The following is a 26,612-nucleotide window of genomic DNA, read 5'->3' as shown; positions in this document are numbered from 1 at the left end:
GATTCCACTTCTAGGAATATATCCTAAGAAGTCTGAATCACCAATCAGAAAGAATATATGTACCCCGATGTTCATAGCAGCACTATTTACAATCACTAAGATCTGGAAACAGCCCAAGTGTCCATCAATAGATGAGTGGATAAAAAAGCTGTGGTACATTTACACAATGGAATACTATGCAGCTGTAAGAAAAAAAGATCTCTTATCCTTTGAGATGACATGGAGGGACCTGGAGAGTATTATGCTAAGTGAAATAAGTCAATCAGAGAAAGACAAATACCATATGATCTCATGTATTTGTGGAATATAATGAACAAAACAAAGTGATGAACAAAATAGACCCAGAGACATGGAAGTAGGGTACAGACTGACAAACCTCAGCAGAGGGGTCCAGGGGGAGGGAAGAGATAAACCACAGAACTTATATGCATGTATGCATAACCATGGACATAGACAACAATGCTGGGGACAGGGGAAAGGGGAGGGGAACAGGAGGAGGGTGTGAATGGGGGAAAAAGGAGAAACATCTGTATCAAAAATAAATTAACAAAAAATTTTTTTAAAAAAAAGCATAGCTGCCCTGGCCAGTTTGGCTCAGTGGTTAGAGCGCCAGCCCATGGACCAGAGGTCCGGGTTCAGTTTCCGCCAAGGGCACATACCTCGGTTGCAGTTTGTCCTCAGCCCCAGTTGGGGTCGTGTGGGTGGCAACCACTCGATGTGTCTCTCTCACATTGATGTTTCTCTCTCTCTCTCTCCCTCCTACTCTATCTGAAAATAAATGCAAAAATGTCCTCAGGTGAGGATTAAAAAAAAAAAAAAATGCATAGCTCTAGAGTGATTAATAAAGATGCAAAAAATATCCTTTAAAAAATTTTTTTTTTAATCCTCACCCAAGGACATTTTTTAATTTATCTTCAGATAGAGCGAGAGGGAGAGAGAGAGAGAGAAACATCAATGCAAGAGAGACACATCGATGCAAAAGAGACACATAGACTGGTTGCCACTCACACAACCCCAACCAGGGCCAGGGATAAACTGCAACCAAGGTACGTGCCCTCAGCAAGAACCGAACCCAGGATGCTCTGGTCCGCGGGCTGACGCTCTAACCACTGATCCAAACTGGCCAGGGCCAGAAAATATCTTCAGAGATTTTTGGGACTATCTCTCATTGAATACACTGGATTAGTGGTGTGTGCGTGCGTGTGTGATAGTGCTACTGTTTTTGCTTTATAAACTTTTCATACTTAATTTGTTAGTTAGAATTATTACTATTTAATCCTCACATCAATTATGCGAGGTCAATAAGATAAGATGACATATCAGATCCATACAATGCAGTCCATTTCACCCTAGATGGCCGTCCAATTTCTGCATATGTAACACATGCTCCAGGGTGGAGAGTTGCTTTCCTACCTTAGCTGTGGCTGCCTCAGTTCTTCAGGATCACTCTTTCTGTGAGTCCCATTCTTTTCCTGGGGAGCTCCTGGAGCAAAATCCATACTTGGTGGCCCCTACAAGAAGAATACGCTTAGCAATTCAGTGATGAAAGTGCTTAAGGAGCTGTACTTGGGAAAGGAGAACTAGTTTAGTATCAAACAGAATAAAAAGTCTTGGGTAGGAATGTGTCTGCTTATAGTTTTCTTCAATGTGTCCCTTTCACATCGATGTTTCCCTCTCTCTCTCTCCCTCCCACTCTGTCTGTACAAAAAATGGAAAAATGTCCTCGGGTGAGGATTAAAAAAAAAAAAAAAAGAATAGAAGTGAGAATCTTCAGCTCAATATAACCTCCTACATAAAACTCTCAATTAATTTTATTCCAAATTCCCATTCTTAAATCTCTCCCCTTAAAACTTTATTTTATTATTATTTTATTTTTGTTACAGATGTTTCTCCTTTTTTTCCCCATTGACACCCTCCTCCCCATCCCACTCACCCCATCCCTGGCTTTGTCGTCCATATCCATTGCTTATGCATACATGCATATAAGTTCTGTGGTTATTTCTTTCCTCCCCCCGGACCCCCTTTTCTAAGGGTTGTCAGTCAGTACCCCATTTCCATGTCTCTGGGTCTACCATATTCCTCAGACTGTTATGTTCATTACATTCCACAAATAAGTGAGATCATGTGGTATTTGTCTTTTTCTGCTTGGCTTGTTTCACTTTGGATAATACTTTCCAGGTCCCTCCATGTTGTCTCAAAGGATAAGAGATCTTTCTTTCTTACAGCTGCATAGTACTCCATTGTGTATAAAGACCACAGCTTTTTTTTCATCCATTCATCTACTGATGGACACCTGGACTATTTCCAGATCTTAGCCATTGTAAATAGCGCTGCTATGAACATGAGGGTATATATATTCTTTCTGATTGGTGTTACAGGCTCCTTAGGGTATATTCCTAGAAGTGGAATCATTGGGTCAAATGGCAGTTCAATTTTTAATTTTTTGAGGTAACACCATAGTTTTTTCCATAGTGGCTGCACCTGTCTGCATTCCTACCAGCAGGGTACTAGAGTCCCCTTTTCTCCACACACTCGCCAACACTTGATGATTTGTTGATGGCGGCCAATCTGACAGGTGTGAGGTGATACCTCATTGTTGTTTTAATTTGCATCTATCTGATGATTAGTGATGTTGAGCATTTCTTCATATGTCTCTTGGCCATTTGTATGTCCTGTTTGGAGAGGTGTCTATTTAGCTCCTCTGCCCATATTTTAATTGGGTTCTTTGTCTTCCTTTTGTTGAGTTGTATGAGTACTCTATATATATTGGAAATTAACCCCTTATCTGATGTGTCATTGGCAATGATGCTCTCCCGTACAGTGGGTTTCCATTTTGCCTTTCCATTTTGATGGTTGTTTCTTTTGCTGTGCAGAAGTCTCCCCTTAAAACTTTAAAGGCTTACCATTGAAATCAGATTTCTTCCAGTGGAGGCTCATGAATTTTCCAGAAGTTACTCTGATCCCTCCCTTGCTCAACAATCCCCCGCAAACCCGTTCTCTTCCTTCCATGCCCCATTCATCTCCATAATAATTCTCCAATCTCCTCCAGCTTCAACAATGTTCTGCTCTCCTCTCCCACCAACAGCTCTGCCTATTTTGTTCCTCAGGTCCAAATCTCCCTGCAGTGTTCTTGAAGCAAAACCTAAACTTTCCTAGTTTCAGAATTTCAAAAGCCTTAGTCATCACTGTTTTCCACTCTCTTTTTGATTTCTCTCTCACTACCTCACTGATCTTTTTTCTTCTAATCCCTTGTTTAATTTTTCCCCCGACCTTATTCCCATTTCAATGAACTCCCTTCTTCTCTTTGACTTTCCCCCACCACACCTATTATCGTCAGCCTGAACACATCAGCCTTGACAATGCTGCTCATTAATACTCAGTTTCATAACACTCTTCCCACCCTCTCAACGTCTTGTACTCACCGCCTGCAGCTCTTGAACTTGCTTCTCCAAGACCGTGCAGTGATTGAAAAGGTCGCTGTAGTGCTGCTGGTTTTCACGAAGACTCTGACTGGTATCACACAGCTGAATTGAAAGGGTATTTTTCTCTTCAAGTAGCTGAGAAAACTGAAATAGAGGAAAGGATGAGCACCATCCCAGAGGGCTGTTTCACTATAAAGAGAATTCAGGTTAGCTGTCCTGAGTTTTAAGAATTTAATTTTTTATGCAAGACCTTTATTTCAAAAATAGCAATAATAGCACTGCGTGCTCCATCTAAGTGAGAAAACTCAGAATTTTTTGACTGAGAAAGGAAAATAAGTTGGGGGATGTAGCAGAAAACTTTATTTACGGTGTCCAGTACATAACCTGAAAAGCCAGGAAGCAGCAGCCCACAAGCGATCTGACAGGATAGCTGTCCCAGGTATGTAAGAGGACAGTAGCTTGGGTCTAACTTGAAGTTAGTAACAAATGACTACAATCCCCAGAGTTTGAGATGGCTGGAGATAGAGTTGTCATCCAAAAATACACACATTAATATTTGTAGGAAGATTCTTTAATGCTGTAGAAAGTTACAACTTACCAAGAACGTAAAATAGAAAAGTATAATATGTGGTAGGGGTGGGAAACAGAATAGATCCTAATATGCTTATGTACATGTAAGAAACTATATTGGGAATATAGACTCTCACAGGTATAAACATTCCAGTCACTCAAAGCAGGACTCTCCTCTGCTACATGAGTAACAGGTAAGTTATTCCTTGAACACATCCAGTGTCAAGGATGCCTACTACCTGACAAAGCAGCCCAAGCCATTTTTCACTATGTCAGAAACAGAAAACTACTTTAATATTGAATAGAAAATTTACTCTTTGGAGCTTCTACCAATTGATTTGAATCGGTCCCCTGGAACTCTAATTCTAAGTCCTCACTTGCAGGTGTCAAGTTTTAAGTTTAGTTATAATTAACATCCAGATACGTTAATAACCAGAGATGTCTCTCCCGAGTACCTACTGTAGGACTGCATACCATATGAAAGGAAACTGGTGTACCTGGCTGATGTTCAATCTTTTCCCGAGTATTCCTTTTTGTAAGTATTCTGGATTAACGTTTGAGTAAATAAGTTAAATGAATGTTCAGAGAAAAGAAGATGACACTTTTCCAGAGATATTATGATGACTGGTAAGGACATTTGAGGCATATAGAAAGTTAGAACACATCCACATCGTTTAACAAAAATATCTGCAGAGCCATAATGAAAAACATGCCTTGGAGTGGAACCATTCTATGCTGACAGCCCAATACTACAATCCCAATCTAGGGCCCAAGAAGCAATTCTTCCAGTTATCTAAGACCCAGATGGATTAGGCTCTAAGCTCGCTGGAATGTAAACTGCATGAGGGGCTATATGCATCCTCAACACCTGGCATGTGGCCAGTTTCACAGAGAGCAAATGATAGCTATTTGCTTGATGAATGAATGATACTAGGCATGAAGATAACCTTTCTTACAGCTGAGCTCTAAAGAAAGAACCCTTTCTTACCCAGAATGACAGCAACCTAAAGCAATGTTTCTCATACTCTGATCAAGTGATATGTGAAGTATACCTCAATAAAGCTGTTAAAAAAAACATAACTTTGATTATGACTCAGAAACCAGTCCATAAATAACTAAAACTAAAGTTTCCGAAAACAAGATATAGTCTTTATTACATAATACATATACATTTTCAATCTCTTTTATTTTTTTATAAGAAATACTATTTGCACTGTTTGTAATAGCCCCAAAATGAAAAAAACCCAAAATCCTTCAACAGTAGAATAGGATAATTATGGTATATGCCTACAGTGCCATACTACACAACATGAGAATCAAAAAATACTATACACATTAGCATGGGCGAATCTCACACAATGAAGCAACACAAAAGAGAAGATGTAATTCCACTTACATGGAGTTCTAAGGGAGTGGCAGTGAACTGAAGAGGACACAGGGGCTTCTGGCATTTGGTATATTATATCTCTTGAGCTGGGTGCTGATTACACAGGTGTCTTCACTTGATGGAAACAGGTCATACCATTTATGATTTGAGTGTTTTTCTGTATGTTTTACTTCAATAAAACATTTACATAAACATTTTTGCTATCCACTAAAATGACTTCATTATCTACTAATAGAACTGAATTGCAGTTTTGTTTTGTTTTTGAATCCTCATGTGAGGATAATTTTCCATTGATTTTTTTTTTTCAGATAGAGTGGAAAGGAATAAGGGAGAGAGGAAGTGGGGGAGGAAAGGGGTAAGAGAGAGAGAGAGAGAGAGAGAGAGAGAGAGAAAGTCATCGATGTGAGAGACACATCAACTGGTTGCCACCTGCACAACCCCGACCAGGGCCAGGGACTGAACTGGAACCGAGGTACATGCCCTTGACGGGAATCGAACCTGAGACTCTTTGGTCTGCAGGCTGATGCTCTAACTGCTGAGCCAAACAGGCCAGGGCCTGAATTTCAGTTTAAAAAAATGTCCTAGTAAGAGGCACAGTCTAATGTTCAAGAGAGAAAATATAAAAGGGTTGAGATGGGATTTAGTTTATGGGGGGAAATAAGTGTTACAGAATTATGATGGGCAGAACTTTATAGAAACAACTGACTAGCTGGTAGGGGAACTGGGGAGGAGCTTCTTTGGAGTCCCTCTAAAAACTACTACACGATTCTCCCAACAAAGGGTTTGCGCCCTGGACGGTTTGGCTCAGTGGCTAGAGCGTCGGCCTGCGGTCCTGAGAGACCCAGGTTCGGTTCCCGCTAAGGGCACGTACCTCGGTTGCAGTTTGTCCCCAGCCCTGGTCGGTTGTGCGGGTGGCAACCACTCGATGTGTCCCTTTCACATCGATGTTTCTCTCTCTCTCTGTTCCTCTCTCTCCCTCCCACTCTACCTGAACAAAAAATAGAAAAATGTCCTCGGATGAGGATAAAAAATAAATTTAAAAAACAAAAAAAAACAAAAAAAACAAAGGGTTTGCAATTTTACGAATTCATTTGGATCAACAAACATTTTAAAGTGTAAATTTCTATGCTAACTTTAAGTGTTAATCAGTCTCTGATGCTTCTGTGTCAAAAGGATGAACTTAACATTTAACAAGTACCTTCTACATAAGCCAGGTACCCTGCTGCTCCATACACATTATCATATTTATCTCAGACCAACCTCCTCCTAACACCTTAGGCAAGTTACTTAACACCTCTAGGGCTTAGTTTCCTCACCTGTGAAACACCCCACTGATCTTTATCATTTTTGGATCACAGATCCCTTGGTGAACTAAAGCCTTCCTATGATGAGAAACTTACACACACGCACACATGCACACACCATACGTATAAATTTTTTATATTCAAAGCTTTCCTCAAAGCCAATCTTTAGACTCCAGACTCTAAATGATCTCTTAAATTCCCTCTAGTTGTATCATAAAAACTACCCATTTGGGTTCCTCTGAAGAAGGCAGAAGTAGAGAATGTCTGAATAGTTAGAGAGCAACAAGAGTATAATGATTGATAAGGGGGCGGGAGAGAGGAGGTCGGTGAAGGAGGAAGAGAAGCCAGAGAATGAATGAGGAGTGAAGACAGAGATGTGAGAAGACACAAATAGGTCCCATCTACTCCAGCATCACTCCCTAGAGTGTCTGGAGTGGCAGGGCTGGGGGTTGGGAGAAAGCAAGCTAGACCACAGATGGAGTGGAACGGAGAACAGACCTCTCACCTCTATTCCTGCTGGCTAATCACATCTGAAAAGCCTCCCTCCTCCTTCCTGAGACTTTCCTGTTGCACACTGGTGGGAAGTATAGAGGAACTTGGGGGACTTGTGGGGAGTGATCTCAATATTTCTAACAAGTGATAGAGATGGGGAGGAATGCTGGGGAGGAAGCCTTCCTAAAGGAGTTGGCTTTTTTACTCTTACTCATTGGATTTCTCCAAATCATTCCAAGGACTCTCCAAAGGCGAAGTAAAGAAAATAACCCTATGTCCAGTGGTTGGGGTGAGCAATCCAGGCTCTGGGAAAGGCAAAACTTCTGTACCCTAGAATATGCGACAGCTGGAGTCCAGGTTGAATCAGCTTCTACTTACCTTCTTGCTTTGCCATGGAAACAAGAAACTGAATTCCAGTCTAGCAGGAAAGACTTACCTTGCTGTTCAGTTGCTGAATTCTTAATTCCTTTTGGTGAATTTCCTTTAAGCTGTCATTGAGCTTAGTCCTAAGAAGTTCTGTTTCATAAACTAGGTTTTGTGACCCATCTAGGGAAGTTGACGTCTCTGGGGATGCCTGCCAGGATATAAACATGGATGAAGATTGTTCATACTTAATTCCTTCCCTCCAGAAACCCTATCCACCCCATAGGAAGTCATGAGGTTGCCTAACAGTGACAGATGGGCACTTAACTTGCAGGAAGCTGATGCTTCTGAGTAGCAATCAACATTGAAATTACTCACCTGTCTTTGGTACTGTACTTTGTGGATCTCAGTGTGGGAGGAAGATCTCAATTCCCTCATAAGATTCTGCAGATGACTGATTTGCTGATCTTTATCTGAAATAGCCATTAGGTACTGCTCCTTCATTCTCCTCTCATGAATTTCCCAGGAACTCTTTTCCATCCTAGAAAAACATAATCACAGGCAAAAATATACTTGTGAGAAAAAGATGAATAATTCCACACTCAAAACAACTCCTGGGCTGCAGAGATGTAGTAAATATATAACTAGAGCAAAATTTATGTTATAAACAGAACTATGCAGCAAAATTAAAACAAAAATTTCAACATCACTAATAATCAGGAAAATGCAAATCAAAACCACAATGAGCTATCTATCACCTCACATAAAAATGGCTTTCATAAAAAAAAAAAAAAATCAACAATTAACATGCATTGGCGAGGATGTAAAGAAAAGGAAACTCTTGCACACTGTTGGTAGGACGGCCAACTGGTGCACCAATACAGAAAACAGTATAGAGATCTTTCAAAGAACTAAAAATAGACCTACCCTATGGACCCAGCAATTCCACTTCTGGGTATTTATCCATAGAAAATGAAAACACTAATTCAAAAAGAAATACACACCCTTACGTTCATTGAAACATTACTTAAATAGCCAAGATAAGAAGCAACTTAGGTGTCCACCAACAGATGAGTGGATAACTATGTGACAGACAGACAGACAGACACACACACACACACACACAATGGAATATTACTCATTAATAAAAAACAGTGAGCCCTGGCCGGTTTGGCTCAGGGGTTGGAGCGTCGGCCTGCGGTACAGAGAGACCCGGGTTCGGTTCCCGCTAAGGGCACGTACCTCGGTTACAGTTTGTCCCTGGCCCTGGTTGGTCGTGTGGGTGGCAGCCACTCGATGTGTCCCTTCACATCGATGTTTCTCTCTCTCTTCCTCTCTCTCCCTCCCGCTCTATCTGATCAAAAAATGGAAAAATGTCCTCGGGTGAGGATAAAAAATAAATATACAAAATAAACAAACAAACAAACAAACAAACAGTGAAATCTTGCCATTTGTAATAACATGGATGGACCTAGAGGGCATTATGCTAAGTGAAATCAGTCAGACAAATACTGTATGATTTCACTTACATGTGGAATCTGAGAAAAATTAAAAAAATAGCTCTGGCCGGTTTGGCTCAGTGGTTAGAGTGTTGGCCTGCGGTCCAGAGAGACCCAGGTTCGGTTCCCGCTAAGGGCACATACCTGGTTGAGTTGTGTGGGTGGCAGCCACTCGATGTGTCCCTTGCATGTCGATGTGTCTCTCTCTCTCTCCCACTCTATCTGAATAAAAAATGGAAAAATGTCCTCGGGTGAGGATAAAAAAATAAAAGACTCAGAGGGGAGCAGTATGGGGGGATGAGTTGAAAAAGGTGAAGGGGAATACAGTCACTAATATTGTGATTAGTTTACATGGTAATAGGTGATTACTAGACAGTGTGGTGATTTGATATAAACATCAAATCACAATACACTATACCTGAAACTAATATAATATTATATACAAACTATACTTAAAACACGTATTTGGTGTTAGAAATCAGGATAGTGATTATTCTTTGAGTAAATAGTGACTGGCAGGGGACATAAAGAATTGTTTCTGGGTGTTAATGTTTCTTTTTTATTTCAATTTTACATTTTTTAGCTTTATTGAAGTACAATTGACAAATAATGTTTCTGAATGTGGGCTCATGATATGGAAGTGTTCAATTTATAAAACCTATACACTTAAAATACGTGCACTGTTTTAAATGTATATGTCAATAAAAGTTTACTTTGAAAGTGCAAAAAAATGTTTTCAACTAGAAGGACCTGGGAACATATCACAGAAAAGCAGGCATTTGGTCTGAATTCTGAGCAATGAGTCAGGTTTCCATAATGGGAAAAGTATTCCAGGTTCAAGAAACAAACTGAGTAAAAGGCATAAGAATGACTATAGATAGTAAAACTTGAACCTGTTGTAGTAGATAGTGTGTAGAGTAGATAGGTAGGATATGAGGGTGAGGTCAGATCATGTGAGGCACTGAATAGCACACTAAACAGAGTTACTCTGTAAGCGTGGGAAACCACTGGAATTTTTCAGAAAGACGGCGCCACCCACCACGCAGTATAACATCATGGCTATGAGAAAGTCACAAGAGTCTGACTGACCTGGGTTTAAACATCGGCTCTATCATATACTAGGCATGAGACTGAGTAAAAGTTAATCTTTGAGCCTTAGTGGTAAATAGGAATAAACTACTCCTTAGGATTATTCTGAGAATTAAATGAGATACTACATGTCATGAACCAAACAAAGAGCGTAGCAATTCATAATCACTCAATAAATACTAGCTGCTGCTATGTCTATTTATTTATTCCCTGAATTTGACCAAGAGGGGGGTTTCTGTTTGACCTGAGTTAATGTTTTTTAGTGCTAGCAAAAACTGCCTTTGTTATATTCTTTATTTAGTTCAACTGTCTCTATACTATACCTGAAAAAACACATTAGAATTATAAGCAAATTTCTACAATCTCTTCACTTTCTGTAGTATTCATGTCTCTATTTTTTCCAATAATAGAAAGTTTTGTTTGAATTACATCTGATGTTTTTATCTTTCTCTACAAACAAGGTAATTTTCTAATTGATACATATCTGTTATGAAGTAATCCTTCTTGGCTATACTAAAACTCACAAACTAAAATAAATGTTTATTACAAGGCCACTATATACAAAAGGTATTTTTGCTCTTTGGGAACATGCATTTTTGTTCCCTGGAAAAAAATCAGCGGAGAAAGAAACAACCAGGAAGATGGCGGTGGGCAGGACCGGAGTGAGAGTGAGTGTGTGTGAGTGGATGTGAAGGTGGATGACCAAACCTGAGCAGTGCAAAGACGCAGAGCAGAAGGTTCCTGTGCTGTGGACGGGAGCAGCCGGCTACCGCGGTAAGAGGCCCTTCAGGGCACTTCTCCCTGCGCCGTGGGGAGGTCCCACCATTTTGGAAGATCCCGGGTCTTCCCTGGGAGGAGGCAGTGGGAGCGGCTAGGGCCCAGCAACCTGAGCCCACCAGCACACCTGGCACCATCAGACCAGTGGACACTCTGTGTCAACACAGACCAGTGCACAGTAGTGGAGCTCCCAAGGTGCCAATCGTGGAAGCCGAGGACAGCCAGGAGCCCAGCACCATCCCCCACAGTAGCAGCCCAATCAGAGTCAAGATATACCCCCAGCAACAGAGGTTGGGGAGCAGACATCCATCCCCAGGCAACAGACGCACAGACCAGCAGCTGAGACCCATCCGCAAAAACTACAGCAAAAGCTGAGCAGGAGTTGAGCCCCAAGAGGCAGCAGTACTCCCCAGCCACCAGCAGCGGGACCTGTGGCTCCACAGATGCCTGTGTGATCCAGCAGCTCACAAGAGCAGTGGGAAACCAGAGCCCGAGAGAAACTGTGCTATCCAGCTGCCCGTGGGTCCTGCAGGGTGCTGGGGCACCAGAGAAGCCTGTGTGACTCAGCAGCCCACAACAGTGGTGGGAAGCCGGAGCCTGAGAGGGACTGGTACAATCCAGATGCCCACCAGTGGGACCTGCAGGGTGCTGGGTCACCACAGAGGCCTGTGTGACCCAGTAGCCCACAAGAGTGGTGGGAAGCCAGAGCCCGAGAGGAACTGGTGCGACTCAGCTGCCTGCCCAGGGGACCTGCAAGGTGCGGGAGCACCAGAGAGGCCTGTGTAACCCAGCAAGGACTGTGCCATCCAGTTACCTGCGGGACCTGTGGGATGCTGACGCATCAGAGAGGCCAATGCTGCCCAGCAGGGACTGTGCGACCTAGTTACCGCAGGACCTGCAGGGTGCTGAAGCACCAGAGAGGCCTGTGTGACCCAGCTGCCCATAAGATAGGCATAGAGCTGGGTCCCCAAAGGGACTGTGCGATCCAGTTGCCTGCAGGACCTGCAGGGGGTGGGGGCACCAAGGAGGGGGGGCACCAAGGACGCCTGTGCGACCCAGCTGTGCACAAGATAGGCTTAGAGGATGTGAAAATTAAGGCAGAGTGAATGGAAGCTACACAGACGATTTCCCAGGAACAAACGGGAATTACAAATAAAATAAAGACAAATCATCACAAAAAAGAATAGTAAAGCAGCAGGACAGGACCATATAACCAGGGACACTGGTAGGATCTGCGGAGGCACAAGAGGGTGGTGGGCTGGGAGCCCACAGACAGCAGCAGTCTTAGCTGTGAGCAGTGCCCTTGGGGAATAAACACCAAGCCCGCTCCACAGCGCAGAGAGCCAGGACAGAGTGGTAAAATAGCCACAGCCACTCACCTGGGGGCTATGGCAGAGGGAGGGCAGACTGGGCTGGAACTCTGTGGGGACACCTGCAATTTGGAGGGCACTCACGAGTTTTTGCTGAGTTGCAGCCACAAAGGACGGTGGCCAGTATGCTCCTTCCCAGAGCTGTGGGGAAAAGCAGCAGCCCCCCCCCCCTCAGAGATTCAGTACCCCCCACCCCAGGTAAAGAAATGCAAATTGAGGCTCATTAAAAACCAGCATCTATCCCACCCTCTGGAAATCCTCGTATGCAGAACACTAGGGCTACATACCAAGGCAATGAGTAACTGAGACTACTAGCCTCCAGGAAAAAGCTAGAGGATAAATGAACCTTTCCTGGGCTTACACATCTACCTAGGAAAGTAAGACTTGACAGTGATGTTTAACATGGGCCCACCCAGGCTCATCCAAAACCAGTAGAGGGAGCCACAAACAGCAGAATACCAACACCCACAGGGAAAATTTGGCAGGCTTCAAAACTCACTGAGACAGCCAAAATGGTGAAACAAAGAAACAAATTCCAAATGAAAGAACAAGAGAACTCTCCTGAATATGAGATAAATAAAATGCACTTAAGTAAATCATCAGAGGTAGAGTTCAGAGCCATGATCTTGAGGAAGCTCAACGGCATGAGTAAGGACATCAGCACCATGAGCAAAGATACAGAAACACTGAAAACCAATCAAGTGGAAATGAAGAATGACATAGCAGAAATTAAGAACACACTGGAAGGACTAACCAGCAGAGAAGAGGAAGCTGAGCACCGGATCAGTGAATTAGAAGAGAGGGTAGAACAAAATCAACCAATTAAAAAACCAAAAGGAAAAAACAATAAAAAACAGGAATATAGCTTAAGAGAACTGAGGGACTAGTAACGTAATAACATTCACATCATAGGAGTCTCCAAAGAGGAAGAAAATGGGCAAAGGTTAGAGAATATATTTAAAGAAACAGTGACAGAAAACTTTCCTAACTTGGTAAAGGAAGGAGGCATTCAAATTCAAGAAGCACAAAGAGCCCCAAGTAAAAACTCAAAGAGGCCCACACTAAGACACACAGCAATTAAAATGTCAAAAATTAAAGACAAAGAGAGAATCCTAAAAGCATCAAGAGATAAGCAACTAGTTACCTACAAAGGAAACCCCATAAGGCTCTCAGCTGACTTCTCATCAGAAACACTACAGGCCAGAAGGGAGTGGCATGAAGTAATCAAGGTCATGAAAAACAAGGATCTCAATCCAAGACTACTCTATCCAACAAGACTATCATTCAAAATAGAAGGTCAAATAAAGAGATTTCCAAACAAAAAAAAAAGGCAAAGGGAATATATTAACACCAAACCAGCACTGCAACATATGCTAAAAGGACTGCTGTAATTAGAAGAAATAGGAAGAAAAATAGAACCACACCAAACAAAAATGGCAATAAATAAGTACATAACAATTATCACCTTAAATGTGAATGGTTTGAATGCTCCGATAAAAAGACACAGAGTAGCTGACTGGATAAGAAAGCATAACTCACGTATATGTTGTTTACAAGAAACCCACCTCACAACAAAAGACTTACATAGGTTGAAAGGGAAGGAATGAAAAAAAATCTGTCAAGCAAACGGAAAGCAAAAAAAGCTGGGGTAGCAATACTCATATTTGATAAAGTAGATTTCAAAGTGAAGGCAACAAATAGAGAAAAAAAGGCCACAACATAATATTGAAAGGATCTATCCAACAGGAAGATATAAGCTTGGTAAACATGTATGCACCCAATATAGGAGCACCAAAATATATTAAAAATCTTTTAGAGGACTTCAAAGGAGAAATCGACAGCCATACAATCATAGCAGGGGATTTCAATACCCCAATGACATCTCTGGATAGATCTTCTAAACAAAAAATTAACAAGGAAACACAGACCCTAAATGAAGCACTAGACCAAATGGATTTTATAGATATCTACAGAGAATTACATCCCAAAACTGCGGAATTCACATTCTTCTCAAGTGCACATGGGACATTCTCAAAGATAGACCACATGTTAGGGCACAAACTAAGTCTCTGCAACTTCAAGAATATTGAAATCATATCAAGCATCTTCTCAGATCACAATGGCATGGAATTAGAAATCAATTGCAACAAGAACATGCAAAGACATTTGAAAACATGGAAGCTAAATAGCATGTTATTGAACAATGAATGGGTTACCATAAAGATCAAGGAAAAAATTAAAAACTTCCTGGAAACCAATGGAAATAAACACAAAATCTATGGGATGCAGCGAAAGCAGTTCTGAGAGGGAAGTTCATAGCACTACAGGCCTACATCAAGAAACAAGAAAAATTTTTAATTGATTATCTACCTCACAACTTAAAGAACTAGAAAGCAAACAAAAAGAAAACCGCAGAGCAAGTAGAAGGAAGAAAATAGTAAAGATCAGAGCAGAAATAAATGCCAGGGAGACCAAAAAAAAAAAAACAATTCAAAGGATCAATGAAATAAAGAGCTGGTTCTTTGAAAAGATAAACAAGATTGATGGACCTTTCGCTAGACTCACCAAGAAACAGAGAGAGAGAACCCAAATACACAAAATCAGAAATGAAAGAGGAGAAATAACAACTGACACCACAGAAATACAAAGGATTGTTAACAAATATTATGAACAATTATACGGCAACAAATTCGACAACTGAAGTGAAATGGACAAATTTCTAGAAACACATTGTCTCCCAAAACAACTGGGAAGAGATAGAAAACTTGAACAGACCATAACAACAAAAGAAATTGAAGATGTAATTGAGACTCTCCCAGCAAACAAAAGCCCAGGCCCGGACCACTTCACGGGGGAATTGTACCAAACATTCAAAGAAGAACTAATACCCATTCTCCTCAAACTATTTCAAAAAATTCAAGAAGAAGGAAGACTTCCAAACTCGTTTTATGAGACCAGCATAATTCTAATTCCAAAACCAGAAAAAGACACTACAAGGAGAGACAATATCCCTGAGGAACATAGACGCCAAAATCCTGAACAAAATACTAGCAAATAGAATCCAGCAATACATCAAAAACATTATTCACCATGACCAAGTGGGATTCATCCCAGGGATTCAAGGCTGGTCAATATTCGCAAATCAATAAATGTGATACACCACATAAACAAAATGAAAGATAAAAATCATATAATCATATCAATAGACGCTGAAAAAGCATTCGACAAAATGCAACATCCATTTCTTATAATAACGTTCAGCAATCTGGGAACAGAGGAATCATATCTCGACATAATAAAGGCCATATATAAAAGACTTACAGCCGACATCATACTCAATGGGCAAAAACTAAAAGCATTTCCCATAAGAACAGGAACAAGACAAGGATGCCCACTTTTGCCACTCTTATTTAACATACTACTGGAAATCTTAGCCACAGCAATCACACAGGAAGAAAAAAATAAACGGGATCCAAATTGGAAAGGAGGAAGTGAAACTGTCATTATTCACAGATGACATGATTCTATACGAAGAAAACCCCAAAGACGCCATCAAAAATTTACTAGGCTTAATAAATGAATTTGGCAAAAGAGCAGAATACAAAATTAACATCAAGAAATTGATACCATTCTTATACACCAATGATGAACTCCACAAAGAAAAACAGAAAAATAATCCCATTTAGCATTGCGGGAAAAACATAAAGATACTTAGGAATAAACTTAACCAAAGAAATAAAGGAACTATTCGCAGAAAACAAAAGGTCATTGAAAAAAGAAATAGAGGAAGATATAAAAAAGTGGAAGCACATATCTTGTTCATGAATTGGAAATTAACATCTTTAAAATGTCCATACTACCCAAAGCAATCTATAGATTCAATGCAATCCCCATCAAAACACCAACGACATACTTCACAGAACTAGAACAAATACTTCAAAAATTCATATGGAACCAAAAAAGACCTCAAATAGCCACAGCAATCTTGAAAAAGAAGAACAAAGTTGGAGGGGTCACATTAACAGATTTCAGGTTACTGTAATCAAAACAGCCTGGCACTGGCACAAGAACAGGCAGATAGATCAATGGAACAGAATAGAGAACCCAGAAATGGACCCACAGCAATATGCTCAATTAATATTTGACAAAGGGGGCAAGAAAGTGCATACAGTGGAGTAAAGACAGCCTCTTTAACAAATGGTGTTGGGAAAATTGGACAGCTACATGCAAAAATAAAAAATAAAACTAGACCATCAACATATACCATACACAAGAATAAACTCAAAACGGATAAAAGACTTAAATGTGGCACATGAATCCATAAAAATCCTAGAAGAAACTGTAGGCAACAAAATTTCAGACATCATACGCAGAAAAATTTTCACTGATACATCACCTAAGGCAACAGAAACAAAGGAGAAAATGAACACATGAGACTATATCAAACTAAAAAGCTTCTGCACAGCAAAAGATACAATCATCAAAATGGAAAGGCAACCCACTGTATGGGAGAGCATAATTGCCAATGATATATCAGATAAGGGGTTAATTTCCAATATATATAGAGTGTTCATACAACTCAACAGAAGAAGGACAAAGAAACCAATTAAAAAATGGGCAGAGGAACTAAATAGACACCTCTCCAAACAAGACATACAAGTGGCTAAGAGACAAATTAAAACAACAATGAGGTATCACCTCACACCTATCAGAATGGCTGCCATCTACAAATCATCAAACACGTGTTGGTGAGGGTGTGGAGAAAAGGGGACTCTAGTACCCTGCTGCTGGGAATGCAGACGGGTGCAGCCACTATGGAAAACACTATGGTGTTACCTCAAAAAATTAAAAATTGAACTGCCATTTGACCCAGTGATCCCGCTTCTAGGAATAAAACCTAAGAAGCCTGAAACACCAATCAGAAAGAATATATGTACCCCCATGTTCATAGCAGCACTATTTATAATAGCTAAGATCTGGAAACAGCACAAGTGTCCATCAGTAGAGAAATGGATAAAAAAGCTGTGGTACATATACACTATGGAGTACTATGCAGCTGTAAGAAAGAAAGATCTCTTATCCTTTGAGACGACATGGAGGGACCTTAAAAGTATTATCCTAAGCGAAACAAGCCAAACAGAGAAAGACAAGTATCATATGATCTCACTTATTTGTGAAATATAATGAACATAACAATCTGAGGAATGGAGTAGTCCCAGAGACGTACAAGTGGGCAGACTTACAACCCACAGAAGAGGAGGTGGTGGGGGAGAGATAAACCACAGAACTCATATGCATGTATGCATGAACAGTGGACATGGAGAACAAAGCTGGGGATAGGGCAGGGAGGGAGAAGGAAATCAGTGGGGTAAAAAAGAGAAACATCTGTAACAAAAAAAAATTTAAAAAAAATCTGCAAAAGGACTTTTCTAAAATCACTTTCTTTTATATTTGTCTGTGAAACTGAGAGAGAATAAGGAAGAAGAACTTCAAGAGTAAGAATGTGCCCTGGCTGGTTTGACTCAGTGGTTATAGCCTTGGCCTGTGGACCAATGAGTCACGGGTTCGATTCCAATCAAGGGCACATACCTTGGTTGCGGTTCGTCCTGGCCCTTGTCAGGTCATGTGGGAAGAAGCAGTCGATGTGTCCCTCTCACATAATTTCTCTCTCCCCTTCCCTCTCACTCTATCTGATGATAAACAGAAAAATACCCCCAGGTGAGGATTAAAAAGAAAGAGTAAGAATATATGAGAAAGATCACAATCTTCCATAAAAAGCTTCAAGCTTCCATTTTTTAAAGGATAGACAAGTGGTTAGGTGTGGAAAGAGACCCTCAATAGAGAATAGGGGCAAAGGAACAAACCTGATTAGTTGATAAAACTCAGTCATAAAAAGGGTTATACTGCACTTATAAGTGAGAGAGCACAGGAACCAGAGCAGAATGAGCAAAACAGTAACCACAAGTGGAAGAGAAAGGTTATGGTATAAATTCAGGCTGTCCTGACAAGCCAACCAAGGCCAATAGAATCTTGAACAAGAAGATGTTCCAGCTTTTTCATGGTTAAAAAGCTAACTTCTCCCAAGTATTTTAAAAGCAAAGGACAGGGAGTCTTGAAGATATTCAGTGAAAGAAGTTGGTCCTAAAGTCAGTGAATTAACTCTGTGTTCTCATATTCTTTTTCCTTGTAAAAGTGAAATGAAATGTCGTCCTTTCTTTCTCCAAATTTACTCACATTCACTTGATATCTAATTATACTTTTCTTCAAAATTGCTCAAAGGTGGAAGGTAAAGAGAGAAAGACTAAGGAAAGGTGGAAAGAGAAAATAAGGGAAAAAAAGAATTGATAGCCCGGCTGATGTGGCTGAATGGATTGAGCGTTATCCCATTGACTGAGAGGTCTCACGTTGATTCCCAGTCAGGGAACGTGCCCGGGTTGCAGGCTTGATCCCCAGTAGGGGGTGTGATTGATGTTTTGCTCTCACATCAATATTTCTATCTCTCTCCCTTCCACTCTCTCTAAAACGTCAATAAAAAAATATATTAAAAAAATAATTGATAGACCAAAAATTTTTTTTTTCTCCCTCTTTTTCTCTTCTCCAAGGATCAACATTACGAAAACAGTATCCTATAGGAATACCCTTTGAAGAAAGTGAAAGGGGAACAGGTAGCTGTAGAAAATAAGCCTTTAAAGCTTTGCAGCTTAGGTTTACACTTAAGATTTGTGTAGTTCTGGGTGATCTGGATATAAGATGGGAGATAGCAAGAGGTGATGCCCTGACATGGTCCCAATCATCTTTGGAGGGCCCTAAATTCAATGGTCAGCACTAGTGTGTATCTGAAAGAAAACACACTGAGAGCCTGATCTCTTTGCAATAAATTGAGATTCTAACAGAATAAAACTGGAGCAGCCATTCCCTGAGAGGGGTGGGGGAAGCTGAGGTTGAAATGGAGTACATTATCTTTTCTCTTGAGGTTCAATTTTAGAAAGAAGAAACAGAAGAAATTTGTATCACCAGAGAGCAACAATACACAGATTTTACCTCCTCTCTAATCATTATCATTTGATAAAAAATAATGTGTTCTTGCCCTGGCCAGTTTGGCTCAGCGGTTAGAGCGCCGGCCTGCGGTCCAGAGAGACCCGGGTTCGGTTCCCGCTAAGGGCACGTACTTCGGTTGCAGTTTGTCCCCGGCCCTGGTTGGTCGTGCGGATGGCAGCTACTCGATGTGTCCCTTCACGTCGATGTTTCTCTCTCTCTCTCCTTCCTCTCTCTCCCTCCCACTCTATCTGTACAAAAAAAAAAAAATGTGTTCTTGTATTACATGGGCAAGCTGAAAACCTATGGAATGAGTTTGATATATATTCACTTATAAGACAAAGTCCATAATGATGTTAAACATCAAAATCTTTACTTCATAAAATTTAAATCACCAAATTCTAAAAAGTGCTTTCCTCTATAAACTTCACTTAAGGTTTGTTTTGAAATATCTTATCAGTAAAGTACAGGTGCACATAGGGTCTGTGAAGGAACACATCTCTTGTGTACATTAGGAGCTCTCTTATGGTGGTTACAAAAATTATTTTACTATGTTGATATCTATCATCCTGGTTGCCCACTGTAAGCTGGATAGGAATCTAGACTCCACCTCATATTCTCCATATTCACTTGCCTGTGGTTGTCCTGTAACAGCTGGTGAGCCAAAGCAGGTGCTGCTTGATCAGTAGCACTTTCCAACACGAAGATTCTCCTTTTAGTACCAAATCCTGAAAGCTCTGGGTTTAATTTTAATAAGGTGGCATACACCATTTTAAGTTAAACAGTAATAAAGTCCCAACAATGAGGATATGACAATAGAACCTGTTTTTATATATTAAGTGTTTATTCTTTATCTTTTCTCTTTGGATCAAATTTGTTAAAAACATGAAATTAAAAAACCAATCAGTGCCAGATGGGAGGAGAGTTGGGGGCGAATGTGTGAAAAGGTTAAGGGATTAAGAATTACAAATTGGTTGTTACAGAATAGTCATGGGAATGTAAAGTACAGCATAGGTAATATAGACAATAATGTTCTAGTAACTATGGGTGGTGTCAGATGGTATGAGATTTATCAGGATGATCACTTAGTAAGTTACATAATGATTAATCACTGGGAAACTAATACAATATTGTAGGTCAACCATAATTGAAAAATAAAAAATGATTTTAAAAACAACAACGACCAGAATTACAGTTGCTATCCTAATTTTTTTTTTCCCTGACAGTGCCATATAGCATGGTTATTCATCTGTTTTTTTAAAAGAAAAGGAGTTGGATTCCTGGATCTGTATGAAATAGTGTAGATGCATTTCTCCTTTCCTCCCACTAAGTACAGATTTTTAAAAGCCCTAGGAATTACATATAAAAACAAACATAAGAAGATGAAAAAAAGGTGGACCAACTAGGGAGCCTAGTACTTGAGGAATGACCTGGCAGTAAATTCGCTGGTTTTTCTTTAATTCTATATAACCTAAACTTGGTGGTAGAGGACTCTACAATCTGGAAACACTGAGTGCCAAGAAAAGTTTGCTGTCTTGTTAATGCACCAGGAAGGTGCAGGCCAGCGAGACAGAAATAATGACAATAACCATTCTACTCCAGGGAACAATGTGGAAAACCCACAGTACCTTCCCATTCACATTAAAAGAATCCTAATAAACAGGCTAGAGTTACATTCTTGCCTAGAGGTAACTAGATGCACGTCACCCTCCCTGCTGGGTGGTATCAGAAGAGGCTAAGTATGTACCCTGGACTGTCAACATCACCCAGTGGTAGAGGTGCCTCCCTCTGACCAACCCTACCTCTACTATGGTGTCAGTGGAGAAAACAAGTGAGACCTGGACATCCATCTCCACCCATGACAAGGTAATGAAGCGTTCCTCCCTGTCCCTGCAGAGACAGTATCAGAAGAGGCCTAGAGGAAAGTTTGGATTTCAGCCACTACTCAGTGGTAATAAGGTGCCCCCACAAACCCCCTATCTGCAGTGTCAGAGGAGATTGAGTGGGGAACCTGGACTTTCACCATTGCCTGGTAATAATGAGGTGACCTTCTCCACACCAAACAGTGGTATTAATGGAGGCTATACATGGAGCCTGGACTCCTACTCTCGCCTAACAGTGAGGAGGCAACCCTCCCCCCTAATTATGCTGTCAGTGCAGTACAAGTGGAAAGATGAGACTTCCACCTCTTCCTAGAATATCAGGACACCCATTCTCCCTAGGGTTATCAATGGAGGCTGAGTGGGGAGCCCACTGGACTTCACCCTCCAACTGGCAGTAAAGTGGCATTGTTCCCCTTCCCCTGCTGGACTGGTATCAGTGGAAGTGTACTGAAAAAGAAGATTTAAATAATACTTCAAGTCTCATAACATAACTTCCAACCTGTTCAGGACACAATTGAACTCATCATAAAAGGAACCAAGGAGGTCACATTTTATGAACCAGGGAAATCACAACCTGGCTGACAAAAGAAAATCATCAGATGACAGCAATGAGATAACACAAATGTTGGAATTACATGACAAGGATTTTAAAGCAGTCATTATAGAAATCTTTCAACAAGTAATTACTAACACACTGGAAATAATGAAAAGTAGAGAAAGCCCCAGCAAAGAAATAGAACATATAAAGAAAAACTGAATGAAAATCTTAGAACTGAAAAATACCATATGCAAAATAAAAAGTAAACTCAATGGGCCCAATAGCAGAATGAAGGTGATGGATGAAAGATATCAGTGAACTTAAGATAGAACAATAGAACTTGTTGAATCTGAAAAAAGAGAAAATAATCAATAAATTGTACTCATCAAAATTAAAATGACATTGTTGAGAAGGATGAAAGGTAACCTGCAGATTGGGAAAAATATTTGCAAACCTAACAAAGAACTTGTATCTAGAATATACAAAGAACTCTCAAAACTCCACAGTAAAAAATTAACAACCTAAATAGAAAAATGGACAAAACACATGAATAAACATTTCATCAAAAAGGACAAATGACTATCAAATAAGCACATAAAAAGATGTTCAACATGATTAGCCATTATTCACATTAAAACCACATTACCAATCTATGAATATCAACTGCTGACAAGGATGCAGCACTTGATACTGAAACTGGATCACTCACATATTGCTGATAGGAATATAACATGGTACAGTCATTCTGAAATAACAGTTTTTCAACTTAAAAAAAAACTAAACATTACACTTACCATCCAACCTAGCATTTGCACTCCTCGGCAATTATCTCAGAGAACAAAAAACTTATCAACCACATAAAAACCTATACACAAATGTTCATAGTAGCTTTGTTTACAATAGATCACGGTTAGAAACAACATACATGTCCTTCAGTGGGTAAATGGTTAAAAGCAAAACATTCATACCATGGAATACAATTTGTCAGTAAAAGGAATAAACTTGATACACGCAACAAAGTTGATTGAGCTCAAGGGCATTATGATGGATGAGAAAAGCTAATTTCAAAAGGTTACATACTGTATGATTCCATTTATAAAACATTCTCAGAATGACAAAAGTATAGAGATAGAGGACAGATTAGTGGTGGCCAGAGATTAGGGATAAGAGGGAGGGGGAAGAATATGATTATATACTAGTGGCACAGGAGACATATTTATGTTAATACACCAGTTGTTTATCTGTGTTGTGGTGGTAGTTACATGAATCGACGACACATATGATAAAACTGCACAGAACTATACACACACACATATACTCAAATGAATGTAAAATTGGTGAAATATGAATAAAGTATTTGAATCATACTAATATTAATTTCCTGGTGTCCATATCGCATTAGAGTTAAGTAAGATGTGACCATTAGAGTAAAATGAGTGAAGGATGCATGAGAGCTTTCTGTACTATTTTTGTAACTTCCTATATATATCTATATCTATAATTATTTAATAATAAAAAGTTAAAGACAAAAAATAGAAAATGGTCAAAAAGCAGAGATTATCATACCTGAGCTGGTGTAGCTCATGCTGCCAGGAGAGGTTTTCCTGCCTGAGCTCTTCTTGCATAATCTGAAATGTTTTTGTTTTATCTTGATACTCCTGAAGTTGAGCCTGCAGTGGACGTAACTCAGTGATCTCCTGGTTAATTTGTAAGTACTGCTGCTGCAGATTCTTCAATTCCTTCAGCTTTAACCAAAGGGAAAGTAAAAGGGTGATTCATCACATCTCATTCACCCAGCTATAATTCATCAGTCAAATACCACAACAGACTACCAGCACCTAACAATCTATTAACATATAATTGCAGCATGAATCCCTAAAACAGTGAAATAGATGCGACCAGGCTTGAGGGAATCACCCCACAGAACTGCCATCAAGGCTGTAAGGCCTGACCATTCCTGCAATTTCTATCCCTTCCCCCTGCTCCCAAGGTCCTAAATTGAACTGATCTGCAACTCTGACATGGGATAGACGTATAGAACCAATAGCTTCTTTGTGAGTAGTAACTTCCTAGAACAAAAGTTGTAAAAAAAGACTGTTTTTTATTTACCCATGTGCCCTGGTTATGCTTCTAAACTTTCTTATATGGAGGTCAACCTTTACTCTAGCTTAGCTGATGATTACGATATGAGGAAGGCAGTGATGACCAGGCCTAGTAGTTAATTAATAGCACTAAAGCGTTGGAATCAGTTATCCTGACTACACAGGTTGTGTGACCCTATACATGTTCCTCACACCCTCTAAGCCTTAAATTCCCTCACCTATAAAATAAAGATAGAGTACCTCTCATAAGATGAGAAATAAAAAAAATTAATGTGTTACACACATAGAGTTAGTGAAGATGATGATGATGATGATGATGGATTTTACTTTAATTAGCAAAACTGCCTATCTACATTCCAGGTGTATCTTCACCCATTCCAGAAACATTATTAAAGCTATAGTAAAGGCATTATTTTTTAAAGCATAAAACACAAGAACAGAAAGAATAAGAGAGAAGTCAGCAGCTACAAAATTAATTTTGGAAGCTGAAAAGCAGATGCATAAGTGGTAAATAACTTAACAGTTCTGGAACAGCCAAATCTTAAGCTGGCAGTAGGGAAAGTAAAGAACCAATAGAACTTACTCTGTAGAATCTTCAAAAGTCTCAGGAATTAACAGCACCAGGTACCTCTGGAAAAGATGGTGATGGGGATAGGGAGGAGGTGACTGAAATAAGGAGGATTAGAGGAAAGCTGCTTAAGAAACAATTGCATCCCTAGATACCCTCCTCAGCTCCACAAGTTTTGTTACCCTGACAGACAACTAGAGTTTTATTCTCTGGAGAAGGTATAAGAAGTGTCTCTGGACTAAGAAACAGCAGCCACAGCTGAAGGTAAGGGTACTGCTTTAAAGCAAGGGTAATCAAGTGAATGTATTCTTCTTTAAAAAAAATATTTCTTATTGATTTTTTAGAGAGAAAAGAAGGAACAAGGAAGAAGAGAGAGAGAAACAATGATGCATGACTGGAACATCATTCAGCTACCTCCTGCATGTTCCCTATTGGGTATGAACCCACAACCCGGGCATATGCCCTGACAGGGAATCAAACCAGTGACCTCTGGGTACATGGGATGATGTTCAACCACTGGGCCACACCGGCCAGGGCAAACGTATTCTTTCTGAATGCTTGAAGCCTTTCTCCTACTCAGCTGGAACATGCTGGCACACAGGTCTTTATCTTCCATGTAGGAATTAAAAAGTCTTCTCTAGAAAATGTGATTGGCCCAAGAGGAACTAAAGACACCAACAGGGGGATTACCCAAAAAAGCTCAGCGTGATCAGCCTGCAATGAAACCTGGAGTTGGTAAGCCCCACTCATAAGCTTTTGTGACCCTACCCTTAAACATAAAGAGTAAATCAAGGATTAAACCTCACCTGAAAAATGGCTAATTTTAAGACAGAGATGAAAAGAATCTAGAAGAGTATTTGAAGGAGATTATCAGGGGGAAAATGTGATATACTCAAAGATTTAAGAGAGAATATAGGAAATTAGAAACATTAGAACAGAAATAAATTACAAAGAAAATTCAGTATGAGAAAACTTCAAAGAACAAAACTACTACCACTATTCTTGGAGAGATATGAACATATATCTATGAGACAAGAAAAAAAAAGAAAGAAATCCTCAGAAATTAGAAACATGATAGCAAAAATGAAAACCTCTTTATAGGGCTAAAAAGATGACAGTGAGAAAATCTTCCCAAAATATAGCAAAAAGAATAGAAAAGGTAAGAAAATTATAAAGCGAATCCAGAAGGTCCTACATCTAAATAACTGGATTTTTAGGGTTAAAAAAGGCAACCAAAATAAAAAAAAAGAATTTGGGGCAGGGGATGGTATGACATAAATCAAAAGATTTCCCAAATTTGATAAATATGAATTTGACTAGACAGAATGATGAATTAAGATAGACTGGAACCAAAGTACATTATCATGAAATTTCAGAACACAGACCAAATGATTCTATACATTTCCAGAGAGAGAAATGAGAGATGAGGGTGTGTGTGTGTGTGTGTGTGTGTGTGTGTGTGAGCGAGAGAGAGAGAGAGAGAGAGAGAACTCACATACCAAGAATCAGGAATCAATAGCTTTAGACTTCTGAACCACAGTGTAAGCTAAAAAGGCTATAGCCCAATGTCTTCACAATTTTAAAGGGAAATTATTTTCAGCCTAGAATTCTATACCCAGTCAAACTATCAATCATGAATGAGAGATCAAAAGACATTTTCAATAAATTTACCTCCCACATATCTTTTCTTAGGGAACTACTGAATGACTTATTCCATCAAAATGATGCACAAAACCAAGATGAGAGAGACATATAATGCAAGAAACAGAAGATCTAATAAAGGTGAAAAGAGATATTCTAGGATGAAAACTGTGTCCTAGGAGTATAGGGCGACTGGTTCATATAAGATCAAGTCAGAGACTCTGGGAGAATTTTCTTCATGAGGATAAAACTGATAGAAATAAACATCAAAGGAAATGAATAAATAGCAGTAAGTCTTGCTTTAAATTAAACTGATAAGTAGAAAGAAAACTAAGTAAGTTAACAACAACAAAAACACAGTTATAACTCTAGGAAAAACAAATATGTTGAGGAAAAGTAACCTGTCTCAGCTCTAACACCATTTATAATCATAAAAATATAAACAGTGGATGTTGATTTAACCAAACTTTAAATTAAATTACATCAGGAGAATGGGAATGGAGCTGTCTATTTACAGTGTGTGTATGTAGTGTGGAAGCAGAGGGAGTAAAAATAACTAAAAAAAAAAAAAA

General features: G+C 39.7%; 1 protein-coding gene across 5 annotated transcripts in view; it reads right to left on the bottom strand.

Moving 5' to 3' along the window:
- GOLGB1 (golgin B1) overlaps positions 1–26,612 on the bottom strand; it is a 98,401-nt gene that overhangs the window by 4,799 nt on the left and 66,990 nt on the right. For all 5 annotated transcript variants that reach the window (XM_036242318.1, XM_036242319.1, XM_036242321.1 and 2 more), the window contains 5 exons: positions 23,296–23,474; positions 7,917–8,079; positions 7,612–7,749; positions 3,423–3,566; positions 1,414–1,511 (listed from right to left, as the gene is read on the bottom strand). In XM_036242318.1, the coding sequence (XP_036098211.1) occupies positions 1,414–1,511; positions 3,423–3,566; positions 7,612–7,749; positions 7,917–8,079; positions 23,296–23,474 (722 nt within the window). The remainder of the gene's footprint in view (positions 1–1,413; positions 1,512–3,422; positions 3,567–7,611; positions 7,750–7,916; positions 8,080–23,295; positions 23,475–26,612) is intronic.

The sequence above is a fragment of the Molossus molossus genome, unplaced genomic scaffold, assembly GCF_014108415.1.
Source record: "Molossus molossus isolate mMolMol1 unplaced genomic scaffold, mMolMol1.p scaffold_m16_p_5, whole genome shotgun sequence".
Lineage (NCBI taxonomy): Eukaryota > Metazoa > Chordata > Mammalia > Chiroptera > Molossidae > Molossus > Molossus molossus.
The sequence above is the reverse complement of the archived record's forward strand: the minus strand, read 5'-3'. Positions and strand labels throughout refer to the sequence as shown.